A 22,638-nucleotide genomic window follows, 5' to 3' on the forward strand; every position below is an offset into this window, starting at 1 on the left:
AAGAGCCATGTAATAAAGGTTGACTAAAGTAAGTTACAAGATTTAAATGAAGTTCAACAAGTTTTTTCTTCTATGGGAAGATTTACAGAAAGTGGTATATACAAGTAGTTGCAAGATTTAAAAGCAGAACTACAAGAACAAGATAAACACTGACTACAAGAATATAAATGAAAGCAATACATGGCCACAAACACCAGTTAAATATAATTGGAGATACTCATAGGTTAAATATAAGGGGAAAGATGGCACTTTTGTAGGGGGCAGGCAGGTGACTCAGCAGAAATGAATGCCAGGCCAGAAGATCATGGATTCAAAACTGACCTCAGACTCTTCCTAGCTGTGTGATCCCAGGCAAATAAATCACTTACCCTCAAACCTAGTCCATACCACTCTTTTGCCTTGGGAGCAATTCTTAGTATCGATCCCAAGTCAGAAAGTAAGGGTTTAAAAAAAAAAACCCAAACAAATAAAGGGTTAATAACAAAAGCATATGATTGAATATACAATCATTTAGAAACACTTTTTTCTGTAGTTTTGGTTAATTGGAAAGTCTACTTTGTCTTTTGTCTATGTTTATTGGCTGTGTTAAAACAAAATTTACCAGTTAAAAATGTTTTCTTTCAAAAATATTTTTGGAAATAATTTTTAACACCAAAGTCATACTACTTTGCGTTCTATCTCAATTAGGAATATTTAAACAAATGATTTAATTTTTAGGAATCTAACATTTGGCTTAGAAATGTATATCAGTTAATATAAAACTATGAGAGTAGACTTGATATGTGGAAAATGAATTGTTAGATATTAATGAGGAAAACTCAAAGTTAAAGCACTTTATACAATATACACATTATTAAAGATGACACTAAATGGAAACTAACATTTGATACTATTTATGAATGAATATACTGAATCCTGAAGAGGGTAAAAAGGCCAGTTACTGTACTGTAGCAAAGGAGTCTAGAATGGTTGACTCAAAATTAGCAAAGCTGTAGCTCCATATTCTGCCTCTGACTTAGTGTGTGAAGGGGCAAATGACTTACAGTCTCTTAATCTTGGTTTCCCTCTATTTAAAACGGGGATAAAATTATAGTTTGGGAAGCACAGGACACAGAAAGAAGAATGTTAATTCTGCAGTCAAAGGACCTGAATTCAAACCCCCTTGGCTGAGTCTTAATCCCTCTGTGCCCTTAGACAAGTCAACTTAATTTTGCTGGTTTCAATCTCGTCATCTGGGAGGATAGAAATAGATGACCTCAAAGGTATCTTTTTAATCACATTCAGTGAAAATATTTTCCAGGCAAGATATTATTAGTCTTAGTCTGCAAAAAGAAATCCAATATGATGGAACATGTAATCAAGAAATAATAAAAGAAAAAATGAAAAACAAGTTAATTCAGTGGTGGTACTCTCAAAAGGAAGGATAACTTAGATAAAGCGTTAACTAGAAAGCCTACGAGTTTTTCAAGAGATTGGATTTCACGTTTCTTGATTTATAAGCACTTGCTTGTATCTGCCCATAATGAAGCTTGTTGGCTTAAAGAATGAATACTGACATCATCCTAAATGCTAATGAAATGATGACTGGGACAGGATGTTGTACTGCTTCTTTTTAATACACAATTTTTGACAATTTAGGTGGGTGGATCCATTAGTCAGCAGTTATAAGTAGCAAAGCATAGACCCATTTAAGGAAACAATTTTTTAAAAGAAATAAAACTTCTTATTTTAAAGTAGTAAATGAGAAAAAAACCTGCTTACTTTCCTTCTGATCCTATCAATAGACTTGCTAATGTAAATCCATGAAATTCTTATTTGACAAGAAAGAAAAGCAAAAGGTCCAGTATTTTGGATCTATCCATCAGCATAGCTCTGTGGTGCACTACCATACCAACAAACTATCTTTTTCATATCTATAATTTCACATTCAGTTCCTGGAATGTAAACTCCTTCTACAAATGCAGAAATCCACTGTTTGGCAATTTAGAAAGTTGCCTGATACACTAAGAGGTTAAGTTACTTGCCCAGGATCACACAGCCAGAATGTGAGAAATATAGCTACTGTTGAGGATCTACAAAGCAATAGGCAGAATCCTCAAGCTCAAAATTTATGTTAGAAGTTAAAATTCTTGGGGGCAGCTGGGTACCTCAGTGGATTGAGTGTCAGGCCCAGAGATGGGAGGTCCTGGGTTCACATATGACCTCAGACACTTCCTAGCTGTGTGACCCTGTGCAAGTCACTTTACTCCCATTTGCCTAGCCCTCACCATTCTTCTGCCATGGAGCCAATACATAGTGTTGATTCCCAAACAGAAGGTAAGGGCTTAAATAAATGAAGAAGTTAAAATTCATATCTATAAAAAAATGCTCAATAACATAAAGTAGTAGATATTTGTCAAAAGGTGGAAAAGCAAAAAAGTTCTAAGAGTTCATGAGTGTTAGAAATCAATGTAGTTGCTGTCTTTAGGTAAGGTAAATCCTACTAAGGAGATGTGGCTGGACCTGGGCTTTGCTGGATGGGAAGAAATTAGATAGCCTATGTAGAGGAGGGCATAAGGGTTCTCAAACAGGTCTCTAGAACCTGGTTCCCAATCATTTTTGTGTCAAGGCCCTCTCTGGAAGCCAGGTGAAGCCTATGGATCACGTCTTAGAATGTTTCTAAAAGTATAAAATGAAATAAATAGGATTACAAAGGAAATAAATGATTAAAATACAGTATTGAAGCATTAAAAAATAAATCATGGACCTAGGTTAAGGACCACACCCTGCTCTAGAGGGATGAGACAAAATTTTAGCTCCCTTCTGGAGACAGGCAATCTGAGCTGTGGCTGAATTACTGTGTTATCAGAGACTGTTGTCTCTGAGTAAACTGACTCCTCTCTCTCAGTACAAGGTGGCTTGCTGAGCTTGGCCAGCTGGGAAATATCATCACCCTGTAATTGTCCCAACTGCTGTCCCAGTGAGTCCCAGCACCAGGGGAAATGCAAAGCACCTGCAAGGAAAGATCTACAGGTGATTCACTTCCTAGTTATTTTCAAAACATACCAAACAGGCACTCACAAGTTATTTGTCCCCAAGGGCATCATGCTGTCATGGTGCAAGTATACCAAATAGAAAAAAAAATTAAATCACATTTGGCATGCTATGTTTTCTAAGATGTGAGCAAATGATTGAAATTTAAAAAAATCGGCATTTGAAATGTTAAACTTCAGTAATATGGAAGACTCATGCAGGAGTCTGCCTGCCTTCTCAAGTCTATCTATACATCTGATTAAGATAGCTAAGGAATCAGTATAGTAATAAATTTACTCTATTATTATTAAAATGAATAAGTTCTAATGATCCCAAATTCATGGGAAACTCTTTTCTACCAAGAAACCAACACAATTGTAGTAGGACTGATTTCTTAGTTTCATAAGAAAAAAATGAGTGATCTGTAAATAGTATTTGTAAAGTCAAATGCCTAGCAAGAATGCATAATTCCTTCAGAGGCACTCAGGATTTTGACAAAAATGAAAAGGAAAGAAACATTTATATAGCATAGGCAATGTGCCAGGGATTGTGTTAAATGCTTCACAGATTTATTTCATTAGATCCTTACAACAACCTTGTGGGGTATGTGCTATTATTATCCCCATTTTACAGATGAGGAAATTGAGGAAGAGATTAATTGACTTGACTAGGCTCACATTAAGCCACTGGCTGCATTCAGTTCAATAAAAACAACAACAAAACAAGGCAATTTGTAAAATGAAAAAAGGATGTAGAAGAAACCATTTTTTCATAGGAAAAAAATCTGTCAGCACTTGTATTTTAGCTCAGAGACTCTTAGAATTTATAGCTAGAATGCAGATGTTAATGTGCTAATGTATAAGAGGTAGTTTTGCAAAAAAAAAAAAGGGCCAACTCAAAAATGAAGTTATTGAGATTAAAAAATATTTGGGGTCGATTAAATTTCCTTTCCTACAGTGTTTAGCACAGTACTCTAGGCATAACAGACACTAAATTCACTGATTTTGCAGAATAAAATAAACTAGCATAACTATATTGTATTTTTGTCCTAAAATAGCTAGTTTGTGACAGGGTTCAGATTAAAATCTACTTCCCTGGGTTTCCAAACTTTAATTCCATTTCTTAGGTTTGGTCTCTTGATGCTTCAACTTCCTCATCTATAAAATGAGGGTGGAAGATTAGTTATCCCCTTAGGTCTCTTTTAGCTCTAAAATTCTCTGTAAGTTATACTGTGAAGTATCATAGTCTAATAAGAACAGCTTGTATTTACATAACATATTTTTACAGGTTTACAAAAAACTTTTGGATATATTTTTTTGGTCAGACCCTACCATCATCCTGTGTGGGATCAGGGTGGGTGTGGGGAAGCAGCACACATTCTTTTTTCTTTTTCTCCACCCATGATGGCTGTACAGACAGCATTACTTCTAAGATTGCTTCATTGTTCCAGCCTAAACTGTCATTAGAAAATCTTCCTATGGATCTGTAGTTAATACCTTTCTTGGGTTGGGAAAGGTAATTTAGGGTTTGCTTCAACAAATTTGCACTAATTTGCACAGAGATAAAAATAAATGAGACTGAAAAGTATCACTACTTTATCATTTGCTCTACTTATGTCAATAAAAATGTAAGAGAATTATTCCTGAGAAATCAGTCAAAAATATTAAATGAAGAAAATAAGAATAGTAAAAAAAGAGCTTATGTCAGTGGTTCTCAACCTCTCAATTTATAGCAACGAGAATACATAATGTATATCAGGTATTTACATTCCGAATCATAACTGTAGCAAAATTACAGTTTTGAAGTAGCCACAAAAATAATTTTTTGGTTTGGGGTCACTGCAACATGAGGAACGGTATTGCGGGGTCACAGCATTAGAAAGGTTGAGAACCACTGACTTATGTTCTACTTTAGCAGCCATGAAGGTTTAAATATCAGTACCTTGAAAATAAAAAAATACATTTCAAACAGTTTTACATTATTGTAATCATGTTGGCCTTTAATATTGGCTTAATAAATATACTTGGGAGATACTTGGGCTATATTATTTAATCTAGAATTCTGTCATTATCAATTATAGATCAAGCAAGCTCAGAATCAATCAAAAGGAAAGAATGAAACTTAATGACTTGGGAAAATAAAAAAGTCCTATATGTTGGCTTTATTCCACTGAACTAATAGGAAAAAACAAAATCACTTTCTCTAAAAGAAGATTATTGCTTGTTGGAACTTTTTTTTTCTAGCAAAAGATAGTTTTAATTTCTTTAAGAAAAAAATCTGAATTTGAATTACTTATAACATTTGTGCTACTGGAAAGGTGGCTCATTTTTGGTCAAGCAGTGAGTACTACTAGGCTTTTCTCCTCAAAACATTATGTTTACTAAGATCAGAATAAAAACTCATTCCTATATGTAATTGCTTTCATATTCCCTATGAAGATTGAAAAAAAGCATTTATATAAAAATGTAATATACTAATTTTTTTTTCTATTTGAAAACAAAAGAAAAGGCTTCAATGAAAGGATGTGACTAAAAGCCATACTTGGAGAATAATTTTCATATGATCAACTTTCTGTAACTGCTACATTCAAATTGTATTTATTAAAGGTCTTTCACTAGTAATCAATGAGTATGGCTTAAATGTATCCAGAAACTTGTAATTAGATATTTCATGATTTTCAAAAATCATTACTAAAAACAATTTATGGTAAGTTGTGGAGGGTACCTAGTAGGTACTTAATAGATGTTCATCAATTGATTTGTAACTAAGATTTAAGTCCTAATAACTGGCATTTACTAAGTTTCTCTCTTGTATCTAATACAAGTAATAAGTTACTCCCTCAATTAACATCTTAAATAACATTATACTTTAAAATGTGTGTGTATATACATATACATATATTCATATGTATGTACACAAATAAATTCATTTTAAGATTTCATTTATTTCTAACTCTGATCATTGGCCTTAAATCTCTCAGATTTACCTCTGCAATCTCTATCCTTTTTGCAAGATCATCAAGAGAAAGGAAGCTCTCATCGGAAGGCAGAGTATCCTGTAGACTATAAGAAGCTTCTTCAGGTGAAAGATCTTGAAATGTGTCAGAATCGTCCTGATTTTCTTCATATGGAAGATAAAGAACAGCGTCCTTTAGGCATCCTTCTAAAAGCTTGTTTAAGTAATCTTTTGTTTCTTTATTTACTTCCTCCTCCTCCTCCTCTCCCCACTCCTCTGGTGTTATACGTAGTTTTGGATGTTCATAGTCAGATGTTTTGTCATTTTCACAATGTACATTTTCAGGTGGTAATTTTCCATCACTGTCTGTAAGATCGGATTGCTGCTGATTCAATGCATTGTGTTCAAGTTCTTCTCCTGCAGTCACATCAGGGGCATCCTGGTGTTGCCACTGGAGTTCATTTCCTATAGTCTGTAAATTTTCATCTTCAGCATTAGGAGAAAGAGGTATATTTTCACTGCTTGATACAATCAAGGGATCTACCATTGATTTACCAGAAATCAGCACCGCAGGCCTATTAGCAATTTCTTCTCTTTTGGCTACATCCTTGCAGACTTCTGTTTTACCCAGCAGCAGGCAGCTGTCCTCTCTACTTGAATTCTCAGAAGAATCAGAACCAGACTGGCTGCCCACTGTCTCTGAGGGTTGGGTGTGGAACTCCAGTGATGACTCTGCACTGCACTGCTGCTCCTCCATGTGGTCTTTATTGGCACTTACTGGAAGACTGCCTGCCTCCATCAGCTTATCAATCTGATTATTGGAGATACTCCCCTCATGCTTCTCTTCCTCTCTAGGCTGGTTTTCTTTTCTTGGTTCACTTCCAGTCCAAGTTTCATTCTCTAAAGGCAAGGGAAAAAAAATTCTCAATTTGAAAAATGACTTTGTAGCTGAACAAAGAAGAGAAAGGCTATTTCTAGAAGGAATCTTTTGCAAGAATATTCAGCTTCAGTTAAGAGTAACCAGGTAAGAGTAACCACGAGATACAATTGTTATTCAGTAAATTATTTCCTGATCAATATATTTACAAACAGAACTAAGTATATTTCATTCAAAACCATTTTAAAAGGTGTTAATAAAAATGATTTAATCTCTGTTACAGAAACAGAATATTTTTAAAATATCTAGGTCAAATTTTTGTACTTTTTTTATTCAGGGTCAAATGAGATAATATTTGAAGATAATTTTCAAGTTCAGTAGGGTAACATGTATTACTATTAATTATTAGATTGAGGCATAAAAATGTGTTGCTTTTAGCACAGAAGATATAGATTTCTACCAAGATTTCTAAGGATTATGAAAACTTAAAAAAAAAAAGGAAATTATTTGGTTCTGATCTGCTGGAATTTACCCTCCCCCAAACACCTATACTATTTTAATAGATTCTTGTATCCATTTTTTTTTCTGCCTGCAGTCCATCCTCCATACTGCTGTCAGATTAATTTTTCTTAAAGATATACCTAATCATGTCAGTCCTTTGTTCAAAACTTTTCAATAGCTTCTCATTACCAATCAACTTCAAATCCTCATCTTGTCATCCAAAGCACTCCACAATCTGGCAACATTAACTTTTCTAGCATAAGATTTCCCTCTTTGTACACTTTTAATTCAGCCAAACCAGAGTATTGCCCTTCTTTGGTCTATCCAACCTTTTTCTCAGTTTCTCTCCCTTTCCTCATCCTGACAGGTACCAAAGAGAGTTTTCTTCCTCAAACTATTAACCTTCTACCCATCCAACCTCTAATTTTCAACTCAAGTTCCAGAATCTCCATGATGTTTTCCTGATTCTGTTTTGTATGATCTCTCTCACAGATCTCCAATTTGTACCTCTTACTTATAGAGTTATCACACTCAGGGGCCAGGACGATGTTTTTATCTAGATTACCTATTATCCACAGCCCCTAAAACAAGGAGGGCTCTAAAAAGGCAGGCTGATTTTTAGAACTGAGAAAGACCTTAGCTAAGGGCTTAACACATGCTGAACTGAACTGACTTAAAATATACATACTTCTTTAAGCAGAATGATCTTCCAATTACATGGTATTCTGGAGGAAAGTTTTAAAAGTAATTATATGGATGATGTAGCAAAAGGACTAATTTTTTTGGACAACTAAAAAACTTATTTTTTTGTAATGTAAAATAAGTATAAGATGTTCATATGAAAAATCAGGATAGGGACTGAACCTCTTGGTTTCATTGGGAGATGGAATTCCCAGGTGAGTAAACCACCTCCCAATACAAGTTGGCTTCTCTGCACATTATAGTCTTAGAGAGTTGCTGAAAAGTTAAATGACTCACTAAGGGTTATATGGGTAATAAGTATATTGTTAGAAGCAGAACTGAAACTCAGGTCTTCCTGTATCTTAGGCTAGTTTTACATACACTTTGCTATATAGGGTTGGATTATTTATTCTCTGAGTTCCCTCTTATCTCTGAACCTGTATGATCTGACTCTCTTCCTGCCCCCCACCCCACCCCCAGGGACTTCTATTCTTGCCCTTTAAGAAGACTACTCATCTTCCTTCTACCTTTCCCCTCTATTCTACCCTCCAATTTGGGATGTGGGGGAAAAAAAGCAACCAAAACTGGTTGCAAATATTACTTAATTATAATAGTAAAAACTGAAGGGAAATATTGGCATACATAAGTAGAAAAAAAGACAAAGGAAATGAGAATAAAATAAAGAGACAGAGGGAAAGGGACAGAGGAAAAAAGATAGCAGCAGAAGAAAAGGTAATGAAGCAAAGAAGGAGAGTTAGAAGGAATGAGAGGAAAAGAGTGAGAAACAGGGAGATGAAAATGGAAAAAAGACTGAGGGAAAAAAGGCTGAGGGAAAGAGATTTGTTAGGTTTGGAGGAGTCAAGCATTCTGATAATTTCTCTGGTTCTGCTGCCAGCTACCAGCTCTTATTCTAGCCACTGAAATGTATGTTAATTAATGAAGAAATCTTTCCAGCTCTTTACAACCAATTCTTACATTTTTAATCCTTACAATTTCATTTTGAATGGGATAACTTTATCCTGGTGGAAATTATTATTGGGGCTGTATGACCCTGGGCACATCACCAAATCCCAACTGTCAAGCCCTTAAAGCCTTGGAACCAATTCACAGGACTGATTCTAAATATTTTAAATAAATAAATAAATGATTATAAAAATCTACATATTTAATTTTAACTGCTCTTTGCTTTAGTGCACTTTTTAGATATTGCGTGTTTTTAAATATTGAAGGCTTATTACAACCTAGGAAGTTGACTGGCACCATTCTCCCAACAGCATGTAAAAATATTGTGTCTCTGTGTCATATTTTGGTAATTCTCAAAATACTTCAAACTTTTAAATGATTATTATTACATTTGTTATGGTGATCTTTGATTGGCAATCTTTGACATTACTAATATAATTGCTTTGGGGTGCCAACTTATCTGATAAATGTTTTATGTGTTCTGACTGCTCCAGCCCCTACCATTCTCCCCTCTCCTTGAACCACCCTATTCCCTGAGACACAATAATATTGAAATCAGTTCAATTAATAAACCTGACAATGGCTTTTAAATGTTTAAGTGAGAATAAGAGTCAAACAATGTGGCAAACTTCTTTGTTGCCTTATTTTAAGAAATTGCCATAGCCATCCCAAAGCAACCACCACCTTAATTAATTAATAGTAATCAACATCAAGACAAGATTCTTCACCAGCAAAAAGATTATAGCTCACTGAAGGCACGGATGATGATTAGCATTTGTTAGCAATAAAGCATTTTTTACATTTTTAAACATAAAACTATTGCACATTTAATATATATAGGCTATAGTATAATGTAAACATAATTTTCATATGCATTGGGAAACAAAAAAAATCATGTGACTTGTTTTATTACAATACTGGTTTTACTGGCGTGTTTGTAACCAAATCCACAATATTTTAAAGAGGCACCCAAACATAAAATATGGAAATATCCAGAGACTGAAAGGTCATCAGGTAAAATTCTATTACAGCTAACCAGATAAAAATAGTAATAGATAGAAATTATATAGCACCTTAAGGTTTGCAAAATGCTTTATAGATATTATTCAATTTGACCCTTTCAACAACTCTGAGTAGTTATTGTCCCTTTACAGTTGAGGAAACTGAGGGAAACAGAAGTTAAGTTACTTGCCCAGGATCACAGTTAATCAATGTCTAGGGCTGGATATGAACTCAGGTCTTCCTGACTAAGCCCAGCACTATTTTTTTCTTTCTTTTTTAACATTATTTGGTCATTTCCAAACATTATTCATTGGAGACAAAGATCATTTTCTTTTCCTCCCACCCCCACCCCACCTCTCCCCTAGCCGACGCACGATTCCATTGGGTATCACATGTGTTCTTGATTCGAACCTATTTCCATGTTGTTGGTATTTGCATTAGAGTGTTCATTTAGAGTCTCTCCTCAGACATGTCCCCTCAACCCCTGTAGTCAAGCAGTTGCTTTTCCTCGGTGTTTTTTTTTTTAAACCCTTACCTTCCGTCTTGGAGTCAATACTGTGTATTGGCTCCAAGGTAGAAGAGTGGTAAGGGCTAGGCAATGGGGGTTAAGTGACTTGCCCAAGGTCACACAGCTAGGAAGTCCTCGGTGTTTTTATTCCCACAGTTTGTCCTCTGTTTGTGGATAGTGTTTTTTCTCCTAGATCCCTGCAGATTGTTCAGGGACATTGCATTGACACTAATGGAGAATTCCATTACGTTCAATTGTACCACAATGTACAGTAAACTCTGTGTACAATGTTTTCCTGGTTCTGCCCCTTTCGCTCTGCATCAATTCCTGGAGGTTGTTCCAGTCTCCATGGAATTCCTCCACTTTGTTATCCTTTTAGCACAATAGTATTCCATCACCAACATATACCACAATTTGTTCAACCATTCCCCAATTGAAGGGTATCCCCTCATTTTCCAATTTTTTGCCACCACAAAGAGCACAGCTATGAATATTCTTGTATAAGTCTTTTTCCTTATTATCTCTTTCGGGTACAAACCCAGCAGTGCTATTGAGCCCAGCACTATTAATGGAGGCATCTAGAAGAATTGGCAGCTTTCTAAGAAGTACAACTAACCCTAATCAGTGGGGCCTAGGTTTTAAATTCCAGGGTGGGTGGAGTGGGAAATGGTATTTTAGCCATATATAAATAAATCAACAGTAGAAATAAAAGGCTATCCTATTATCTTGGGTGACTAGAAGATTTGCCTTGGGAAAATGAAAAGTTTAGGTGCTAGGTATGTAAACTTTAAAACAAGCTCCTATACAACCAGGACACCTGGTCCTTCCAAGCAAGAATAACTGTGTGTTCCTTTGTCTTCTGTGGGTAGAGGGTACAGTGCAATCTGTTCAAGGAAAAGCAACAAGGCTATAGTTTCATCAACTCCACAGTTAAAATAAATTTGTGACTTAAGCTATCAAGTGAAGCCAAGTTTCTGAGTGAATTGTAACAACTGATTACTGGTCAAAATTTCTTTTAGTCATTGTGATTAAAGATGTGCTACCATTATGACACTGCTAATGATGCTGGGAGAAGGAACAAGTAAATGAAAGGAATGCTAATTACTGGGAGTATGTAAGGATAATATAAGATGTAATTTAAGACAGTGTTTCCAGGCACATACACCAAGGGCAGCTAGGTAGCACTGCAGAATCAGGAAGACTCATCTTTCTGAGTTCAAATTTGGCTTTAAACACTTATCAGATGTGTGACCCCAGGTGAGTCATTTCACCCTGTATGCCTCAGTTTCCTCATCTGTAAAATGAGCTGAAGAAGGAAATGGCAAACCACTGTGCTATCATTGCCAAAAAGACCCCAAATGGGGTCATGAAGAGGACACTACTGAAATGATTCAACAACAATAAGACTTTCTAAAGCCAATTTGCATAGTTTCAAATCATTAATACAAACAGACATCAGTTTATTAATTGAAACTTATTAAAGAAAAAGAAGTACACATATGTGTTACTGATTTCTCATTGATTGAATCCTAAGTAAAAAAGGGAAATTAAGGAAAATACAAATAGCACTTTTCTGAAATTATTTTCAAGGCTCTAATTAAGGTTTTGCTTCTAACAAGAATGGAAACAGTTTAGGGTTAAATTAGCTTGAATTCTCCTAGGTAGGATAACTGTCTATTCTATTTTATGGATCTTAAGACTTGTTTAATATGCATCCTATAAGTTGGAAAAGATGATTCTCCTATTTCCCTGGCATTTTTTTTAAGTCAAAGAATTCATTTATTTTCTGCAAAATCTACTGCAATTTTTATGTCAGTATATTTCATATTCCCAATAGAGGAAATGTAGCAAATTTTCTAACTAATTATATTGAAGTTGTAGTTTTCTTTTTTAATGTGATATTAAATCTAGGTCAGTTTTCAGTTGCCTATTTTTCCTATAGGAAGAAGATAAAAAAATTATCTAAAACCCCCCCTTCCACAGTACTTACTCTGTAAACAGAGAGTACTTAATAAACTCTGGCCTTTTTGGCATCTTAGCTGTTTATGTGCCTATGTTCAGGACTTGAAATTGCAGGCAAACTAATTTTGACAGCAGGAATAAGTTAATTAATAAATTATTACTTTTCTCCTTGGCAAACAAGGTAATTATCAATATTTACCTACTAAGTTATGCTTATATTCACAGGTCATTAACATGTATCAATAAACCAAACAATGTTTGTATTTCACAAGTATATTTGAATTTCTTAATCTTTCACATGATTCCGAATTTAGATCTGGAAGGGATTTTGGAAATCATTTAGTCCGTCCATCTTGTTTTAAAGGTAAGGAAACTGATGAGCTGGGAGAGGTACTGCCTTGCTAGTGAATGTGAACCCAGGTACTCTTGATTCTCAATCCATTTTCTCTTTCAGGGAGTCACAATGCCTCACTATATATAAGGAGCTCAGCAGAGATTGTAAAAGATTGGATTTGGTTTCCACAATACCCAAGTTCAAATCTTGTCTCTGACTCTGGCTGAGTGACCTTTTTGGGTAAGTCACTTAAACTCTAGGAAAAATAAGAGCATTTAACAAAAGTTTTCTGTAGTAGCAATCAAATGATAGAATTTGTGTAAAGTGATTTGCAAATGCAACCAACCCATAACATATTATCATCTATAGGCATATTTAAATGTATCCTGAGGCTCAAACAGCAAAAAACAACTTGAATTCTATTGACTCAGAGTAACAAAATTGTTTGATTATAAGTTGATGATATAATTTTAATAAAAAATAAATCTACAAAATTTGACAAGTTTATTATAGTTCACATCAAAAGCTGATAACTGTGAGTTTTAGGCATGAAATTGTTTAACATTCGGTGACTGCCTATAATGTGAAGGAATCATGATGTATGCTGTGGATAGAGATTTGGAAAGGGGATATCACTGAAGAGAGAAGCAGAAATATTGGGTCATTAGAAGTAGTGGGGGAAAAACGTCCAAATAATCATTATGAACACCTTAGTTAGGGAAAATATATATGTTTTTCAATGAGAGAAAATATATAAAGTGTCTTACACTGAATTTTTATGGGAATTATATTCAGTATATAATTATATATTATATAAACCACATTATTCAAAGAAATGAGACTTGAGACTTTACATGTCTGTTTCTTAAATAAGTCAAAATAATAATAACTAACATTTATATAGCACTTTGAAGTTGTATTACTATTTAACCACTTGGGTCGAGAAGTTGTAACTCCTTCCAGGCTGTCCTTAATGGGTATATTAACCTATTCTCAATACTGTACTATAGTATCCGGGAAAAGAAAGGAAATATCACATACTGTGATTTTCCTGTGGCAACATCACATCAAGATGGCCTTGGCTGTAGAGCTCCTTCCCTTTGTCCTGCCACATAAAGTTGCTGGAAATGGAAAATGAACTTTGAAAGGATTAGTATGCTACACAAAATTAAGACTAGCTCCAAGAGTCATTCCATCTGGAATAAGCAAAGGCATTTATCTTAAATTTCATTACTTTGCCTTTATATTCTGTTCTTTTTAAAAATGAAAACACCAAGATAAAAGTCACATTTTAACCTTTAGCTCTTTTTTTCCACATGAAACCTTCAAACAGTAAGTAATATGGTCTTGCACAATATAACTCTTAAAAAGTGACTAGGATGATTTGGCTACAGGAATTGATTTCCACCTGCTCCTGGTATTATTTAAAGCAGTGGTGTCAAATTCAAATAAAATTGGATCCCTGCAGACCACACATTGAATTAGAAAACCACAAATTTAACAACTATATTGTCCTATGTTTTTATTTATTTTTTAAAACATTTCACAAGTAAATTTTAATCTGGTTTGGTTTGATAACTGGAGTTTGATACTTCTAGATTAAATGATTTACTGGTATAAATCCATCACAGACACAAAATATCTGTTCTACAAAAGAAAGAATGCTTCTTAACTGAGTAAACTGCTATTTAAATCTATCTGTATTTAAAGTAGCATAATCTAAATTTCTTGAAGAAGCCCAAACAGTACTAGTGAACTATGTATTATGCAATGAAATTAAACATTAGAGTTCTCAAGTATATTTCTTTAATGATCTTTTATAGAAGTAACTTTATATTTAAGAACATTTTCATCAATGGCTACTAGTGCAAAAATCATACTATCAAGGGATGTCCACATTTGTTAAGACTTTACATGGCCATAACTCTCATTTAGAAATTAATTTTAAATATTTTAAGAATTCAGATTTTATGGCAACAACAACAAAAAGGAGGAAAATGGAGTCAGTAAAAAAAGATAGCCATGTACTTCTCTAAAAAGATAAATGTACAAAAATCTGCTCCCCCTGCCCCCCAACTCATCATGTGTGGTGCAGATGGAAGATTTGTAGAATACTGAGGGTAATGTAAAAATAGGAAATTTCTATTAAATCAGAAACACACATACCTGACTTTTTGGTAGTAGCACCTCTTTCCTCTAAATCTTCAATTACTGTTAACTGTGTAAAACATATCTTCTCCACTGACTTTTCTGTAGTTATGATCTGTAAAATATTAAGATCTTTTCTGGTAAGCATTAGATTGAAGTTTTAGTACTATGATGATTTGAAAAAGATCTTAATGTTTTCCAAAACAATCTATTATACATGTACAACACAATAAATATTTCTATCAACATTTTATTTTCAAAGCAAATAATTTCTTACCTTATGTTTTGAGAGAAGAGGCCTGCAGGAAAAATGGAGAAAAAGTTTTTTTTTTAACATTCCCAGAAAGAATATGCTTCCAAACAAATGTCAATGAAACCACAGCAAAAAAAAAAATGGATTCAATCCCCTGGATTCTAATATTAGCACTGAACATTTCCAAGGCTGAAACATTACCACTGGTCTACATAGTTTAAAGTGCAAAGCTATATCGTATGCTGATTTCATTTGATGACCAATTACTGTGAACTATGCTTAACCTCTCCTGTAGTTATAAATCTAAAAAATATATATATTTATATAATAATTGGCTATGAATCTAAAAATATATATTTTTTATTTTTATGTCAAACATACTGAAAACATTTTGTATTAATTCTTTAAAGTTAAGATAATTTAGGAGGGAAAAATGCTATATCTAACAAACACTTAAAGTGCTCAAACAAAACCAAAATCAAATTCTGCTATTCTGTGATAAAGATGAATTAGTCTTTTCCCTCTTTTTTACATACAACCTTGTCTTTGAGCAACATGAAACAAACAACTTAAAAAAACAACAAACAAAAACTTTTACCTTCTTAATTTCAATTCTAAAACAGAAGAATGGCAAAGGGCTAGGCAAACAGGGTTAAATGACTTGCTCAGGGTTACATAGCTAGGAGTGTCTGAGACCACATTTGAACCCAGGTCCCCCTGACTCCTGGCATTGTACTCTATCCACTATGCTACCTAGCTAAAGCCTTGTCTCCATGATTTTCAACAAACAAGCTGTTCCCCTTGCTTGGAATGCAATTCTTTCTCATCTCTGAATCTCAGAATATCTAACTTTCTTCAAATTATAGTTCAAGAACCAGCTCCTATATTGTGTTTCTTAATCTCTCCCGTATCCCTTCATCTGTACCTTGTGTTTATCTTGTACATATTATTCATTATGGGGAAGCTACAAGGCATAGTGGATAGAGTGCCATGACTGAAGTCAGGAAAACTCATCTTAATGAGTTCAAATCTGGTCTCAGACACATATCAGCTATGTGTCCCTAGGCAAGTCACTTCACCCTTTTTGCCTCAGTTTTCTCATCTGTAAAATGAGCTGGAGAAGGAAATGGTAAACTACTTCTGTATCTTTGCCAAGAAAACATCAAAGAGTCATAAAGAGTTGGACATGACAGATGTGAATCTTAAAACTTCTCAGACTCTACCTTAGAACATTTGGTTAAGGCTATTGCACATTTTTAAACAATGAAGGTACTTGGTCAGGAATGAATTGAGAACTTAACATTACTCCACACATACTTTAGGGGAAGATAAAGTTGTAAAACTCCTTACTGAACAATGGAAAAGTCCCATACTTATAGTGAGGAAAAGCCCTTAAGCTAGGTCTATTTTTAGATCTAATACAAAAAGGTGCCAAGTACCTATGAAGGTCAAATTAATCACTAAAAGGTCAAGCAACTTATAAAGGGCAAGCTTAGCAAAGAGGTATGAAGTACTCAGAAGATATAATCTACTCAGAGAAGGTGAGAACTAAAGAGTGGTGAAAACTAAGAATGGGCAGTCCTAGGAAAAGCATCTACTGTGATTGATAGATGTAAAAATTTAGGGGAGGTGACACAAGAGAAAATTTTCTTTAAAAGGAAGGAGCTTGAAGCCACTGGAGGAGTTCAGCTTTGGAAGCTGAATTGGATGTCAGGAGTCAGAGCTCTTTCTCTACTCAGTTCAGAAGTTGAGGATTTCAGTGAAGAATTGGAGTTTGCTTGGAATGATCTTGTGGTGAGTGATTAAGGACTGATTTAGTTTCTCTCTTAAAGGGAAAGCCTTTTCCTACTATTTTCTCTCTCTCTCTCTCTCTCTCTCTCTCTCTCTCTCTCTCTCTCTCTCTCTCTCTCTCTCTCTCTCTCTCTCTCTCTCTCTCTCTCTCTCTCTCTCTCTCTCCCTCCCTCCCTCCCTCCCTCCCTCCCTCCCTTTCTTTAATTCCTTCATTTGTATTTAAAATCCCCATAAAACTCAGAATACTTGGGTATTTCATATTTGGGAATTTTTCCCATGGCAACCACTTATTTTTTTATTTAAAATCAAGACACGAAAATTATCTTTACAGTTTTGGCAATTTTAAGTCTTGAACCCACATTTTTGCGGTCACAGTTTATGGCACACCACATAGGTTGTGACGAAAACCCTCAAAATTTCTGTGAAATCTCTTTCCTTTCTTTATTACTTGCTCTGTCAGTCAGTCTTTTTAAATGTGCTAACTCAGCTTCAAAACACAACTGCAAGAGCGGGTGAGTAAAAAAACATTTTGATTTCTCCTTAAATTAAATAGAACACAGCTGTTTTAAATCTTAGCAACAGGGCTCTAAGGTCCTGGCTAGGAGAGCTGTTTCTAAATCTCCTTCCTTTAGGGAACAACTGCCTAGATTAGGATTAAGGGAAATCTGGAGTGAGCTTTTGGCCTTGTCCTGCTTCCCACGTGTTTACTTTAGAAATATGGGGTTACAGCCAGTTCAGAATTTACTTAACAACTGGCTTTTCAGTAAATATTTTGTTCTTTTTTTAGTACAAACATTGTTCTTCAACTTACTTAACAACTGGCTCATCAGCTCCATGACCAATCTTGTAAATACAGAATTCCTTGTCTCTCTGAAAGGGCTCATCCCATGGAATTTATGGCAAAATCTAATCGACATAATATTATGCATCAACTTAGATGTATATATGCTGTATCCTTTGATATAGGGGTAGTTTAATTTTTGTCTTTTTATTGCCCATATATGCATAACATTGTGTTGATTGCATTTAGTCCCTCGAAAATGCAAAGTCTCATGGAAGGTATTTCTAACCACTCAAGATAGTTTAGCTTGATCATCCACTTAGGAAAGACCAAGTGGATGAAAAATGTCCAATCCATTTGGAGGGATAACCTAGAGAATTTTCCATCAGTGTATATAGAGTATAGCTGGACACCAAAGTTACACCTAAGGAGAAGAGATTGTTTTCACGAAATTACAAAATTCCTTCGCTGACCTAAAGCTTCCTATGAAACCAAATACCTTTTTTTTTGGTACAACATTCTATAGCATTGTTATAAGATGTCAAAGTATGAAATACAGCAATTACCAAAGAATTAAAAATTATTATTATGCAAAAGGAAATGGAAAAGTACATGATATGTAGGAAATGTACATGCATGCATCAAAACAGTAGTAATAGATATCCACAAGGATTTGTATGATAGGAAGAGATAGTCTAGTCATGTGGCTATGGAGAAAGGCTATGGGCATGCTGCATTGATCTCTTGTGATGAATTTAAATAAGCATGAATGGGATGTGACCTTCCTTATGGAGGGGAAATCAGAGTCAAAGAAATCAATGATTCATTTAAACATAATGAATGTCCCTTGTACAAGTAAGCTTATTTTGCATAATGTTTGGCACATAGCCAGGCATTTAATAGATTTCTGTTGATTGAAGGTGGTGGGAAAATACTGAATTAAATTTCATGTTACTTATTTTTAAAAATAACTTGAAAAGGTAGATTTTAATGAATAATATGACATATTTTTAGCTAGGAAATTATATGCCCATTTTTAAAGAATAAGACTAATTTTTCACATAACAGAAATGCAGAAAATACTTGTTGACTGGAAAAAATGGCAACAAATTGGAAAGACTCCACAGAAATCTCCAAGTTTCATAATGCTGATATGGTTCTAAGGTTAAACCAGTCATAGATTCCTATCTAATATGTTTCATGAATAAGAATATTATTTATACTTAAAAAAAAAAAAAGAATTACCAATTGAGACAATAATGCATTGCTGGTGTAGTTGTGGACTGATCCAACCATTCTGGAAAGCAATTTGAACTTTACCTAAAGGACTATATAACAATGTAGACCCTTTGCTCCAGTAATGCCCCTACTAGGTCTATATTCCAAAGAGATTAAAAAAAAGGGGGGGGGGAGGACTTACTCATTGTACAAAAATATTTATAGCTTTTCTTTTTATGGTGGCAAAGAATTGGAAATTTAACAGATGCCCATCAATTGGGGAATGGCTGAACAAATTGTGGTATATGATAATGATAGAATATAATTGGGCTGTAAGAAATGACGAACAGGATGATTTCAGAAAGAACTGAACAGACCTACATGGACCAATGGAGAGTGAAATAAGCAAAACCAGGATAAAATGGTATACAGTAACAGCAATATTGTGGAATGATCAACTGTGATAGACTTAGCTACTCTCAGCAATATAATGATTCAGGACAACTCTGAGGGACTTATGACAAAAAATGCTATCCACTTCCAGAGAAAGAATTATTGTTGAAGTCAGAATGCAGATCAAAGCATAGAATTTTTAACTTGTTTATTTGGGTTTTGGTTTTGGTTTAAATGCTTATTCACTTGTATAAAAATGAACAATATGGATATGTTTTCCATAATAATATATGTATAACTCAGAATGAATTGTTTGCCAGTTCTGGAAGTGGGGAGAGAGGGAAGGAGACAATCTGGATCATATAACTTAGGAAAACTTATGTGGAAATTTGGTAAAAAATAAATAAATAAATTTGAAAAGAGTTACCAATTAACTAAAAACGGTAATTTAAAAAAGATTAACTTGCTTAAGTGATAACTGTATTAAAATGATAGCTTTTGGAAGTAATGAAAAAATCTAGCTCACTAGGCAGCTAAGTAGTACAGTGTAATCAGGAAGAGCACCATTCAAATCTGGTGTCAGTTATTTAATAGTTATATGACCCTAGACAAGTCATTTAATAATTTTTTTTGCCTCATTGCCTGCATTTATATTTTTCTAAGTTTCCTCAGCTGTAAAATGGAGATAATGAAAAAGTTTACCTCACATGGTTACTGTGAAATTCAAATGAGATAATATTTGTAAAGTGCCCAGCACAGTTATATAAATGTTATGTAAATGCTATTATTATTGTTGTTCTCTGAAAATACTTTTTTATTTACAAAATAATAATGGGTTTTTTCCCTCTTCTCACTGAGAATTACTGGAAGAGTAAATAATCTCTTTGTTATAATTGATGTAATAACTACCAAACACTGAATATTAGATCAGGAAGTAGCTTTTGAATCTGACCTAATGATCCTGTCGTGAGGGTTAGTAGAGACCTTGGAGGGAGAGAGAGAAGAGAAAAATTACCTTCTTGGCATCTTAAAGAATCTATTTGGATGACTAAGATATTTGGATGATTCAGTGTTTGCTAGTAATTACATCAATTATAACAAAGAAGTTATTTACTCTTCCAGTAATTCTCAGTGAGAAGAGGAAAGAACTCCCATCATTATTTTGGAAATAAAAATGTTACTGTTTAAATAGTTTTGATTTCTCCTATTAGCAATGTCAATTTAATCAGTTTTTAAATGGGTCTTTCCAAATATCAAATGTCAGATGCTGATAAAACTCCAATGTTCTCTTCTTGCAGTCTAAACAAAACTATTCTACTTACTCCTGGTGTGTTGTGCAAAGTTTAGCAAGTCTTTCGAATTCTTCACCATCCAATCCCTTTTCTGAATTCCTTAGAGATGTAACTGCATTTGGCTCAGCTGTTTTCCATTTTGCTTCTAAGCAAAAAATAAATAAATAAACATATTATATATATGTATATATATATATATGTATATATATATATTAGCTCTTGAATTCTAATACAACATTTAAGGAAGTAAAAATCTAATGAGCTGGCACCAATAATAGCTAGTATCAAAGTCCATTATATTTTTAAGCAAATGAAATATTAATCAAATTCTACTAAAAGTTAACAGATTAAATTTTAATGTCACAATAAAGCAACTGATTTATTTCTTTTAACTAAACAATATTCTAGATTAAAAAAAAGATAAAACTGAATAATACTTAGTCATACAAATCAAAGAAAAGAATTATTTTAAAGCGTTCTTTTCTTAGTAATCATGCTTAAAAGCAAAAAATCTAAAGGAGAGGAAATATTCTCATGATAGGTTAAGAAGAATTGTAGTTAAAATGCTACTTTAAAAAATTTGCAACGCAGAATTGGCTGGGACAACATATAACCTTTGACTTACAAAAATCAGGATAAATTTATCAAGCTTTTTTCTATAGTGATTTCTTTCCTTTCTTTTTAAACCCATACCTTCCATCTTAGAATCAAATTAAGTATTGGTTCTAAGGTAGAAGAGTGATAAAAGTGCTAGGCAATGGGAGTTAAATGACTTTCTCAGGGTCATACAGCTAGGAAGTGTCTGATGCCAGATCTGAATGCAGTATCTCTTGTCTCCAGGTCTGGCTCTCCATCTCTATCTGAGCCTCTCCCAACCCCCCCAATTCTTCATTCTAAATCAATTATTGTAATTACTCCACTGTGAGCAGCTAGGTTGCACAGTGGATAAAATGCCAGCTAAGAGTCAGGAAGACTAATTTTTCTAAGTTCAAATTTGGCCTCAGTCACTTCCTATCTGTGTGACCCTGGGAAAGTCACTTAACCATGTAAAATGAGCTGGAGAAGGAAATGGCAACCATTCCAATATCTCTGCCCAGAAAACCCAAATGGGGTTACCAAGGAGTCAGATACAACTGAAACTCAACAATAACTTACCCCACTGATCCTGAATAGAAGAAAGATTTGCAAGCAATTGTTCATGATATAATCGTTCAAGCTGAATGAACTTCATTGCTTTCTCATCTGAATAGAGGATTTGAGAAAAACATAAATGCAGACCAACAGAAATATATGTACATGTATGCTGAACACCAGATTTTGAGATGTATTTTTAGCTTGTCAAAAGGAACATTTACCTAAAGTGAGATGGCTTTACTATTTTAAAACTCATTCAGACTTAAAGTTTCCTGTTTTCTCTTATAATGCAAATTTTTATGTAAGATACTCAGCAAATGGTCATCCAGCCTCTGCTTGAAGACTTCTAGTAAGGGGAAACCTATAGCTTCACAAGGCTGACCAATTCATTTCTAGACCGTTTTTAATTTGGGGAAAGATTTTTCTGATTAGGCAGCTAGGTGGGGCTATGGATAGAGACTTAGGCCTGCGTGGATATAATGATAGCACCTCTACCTCACAGAGTTATTGTATCAAATGAGCTAATATTTGTATAGTGCTTAGCACAGTCCCTTGGTACATAACAGGCACTATGGGGGGCTTTATGAGTACTTGTTTCTTTCCTTTCTACCAATATCAACATATCTCTCTGCTTCCATCTATTTTTCCTGGTTTTGCCCTTTGGAACCAAAAAAGTACACATATATCAAAAGCTATGTGCTACTTATAAAGCATGCTAAATTTTGAAAAGGGCCTGGTGATAATTCTTTAAAATCTCTTCTCATGCCACAGTCAATAGAAAGAAAAGGATACAATCTTCATCTTGAAAATAGGTTTCTGCGATCTGTTCAAAA

The 22,638-nt window shown here is 34.2% G+C and overlaps 1 protein-coding gene across 2 annotated transcripts in view; it reads right to left on the minus strand.

Annotated features, from left to right (window-relative positions):
• Window positions 1–22,638, minus strand: part of CNST (consortin, connexin sorting protein) — a 126,807-nt gene that overhangs the window by 21,516 nt on the left and 82,653 nt on the right. For both annotated transcript variants that reach the window (XM_007481517.3, XM_056816051.1), the window contains 6 exons: window positions 22,598–22,628; window positions 21,827–21,913; window positions 20,702–20,816; window positions 15,221–15,242; window positions 14,962–15,058; window positions 5,999–6,867 (listed from right to left, as the gene is read on the minus strand). In XM_007481517.3, coding sequence (XP_007481579.2) covers window positions 5,999–6,867; window positions 14,962–15,058; window positions 15,221–15,242; window positions 20,702–20,816; window positions 21,827–21,913; window positions 22,598–22,628 — 1,221 coding nt within the window. The remainder of the gene's footprint in view (window positions 1–5,998; window positions 6,868–14,961; window positions 15,059–15,220; window positions 15,243–20,701; window positions 20,817–21,826; window positions 21,914–22,597; window positions 22,629–22,638) is intronic.

The sequence above is a fragment of the Monodelphis domestica genome, chromosome 2 (assembly GCF_027887165.1).
Source record: "Monodelphis domestica isolate mMonDom1 chromosome 2, mMonDom1.pri, whole genome shotgun sequence".
NCBI classification, from domain to species: Eukaryota; Metazoa; Chordata; class Mammalia; order Didelphimorphia; family Didelphidae; genus Monodelphis; species Monodelphis domestica.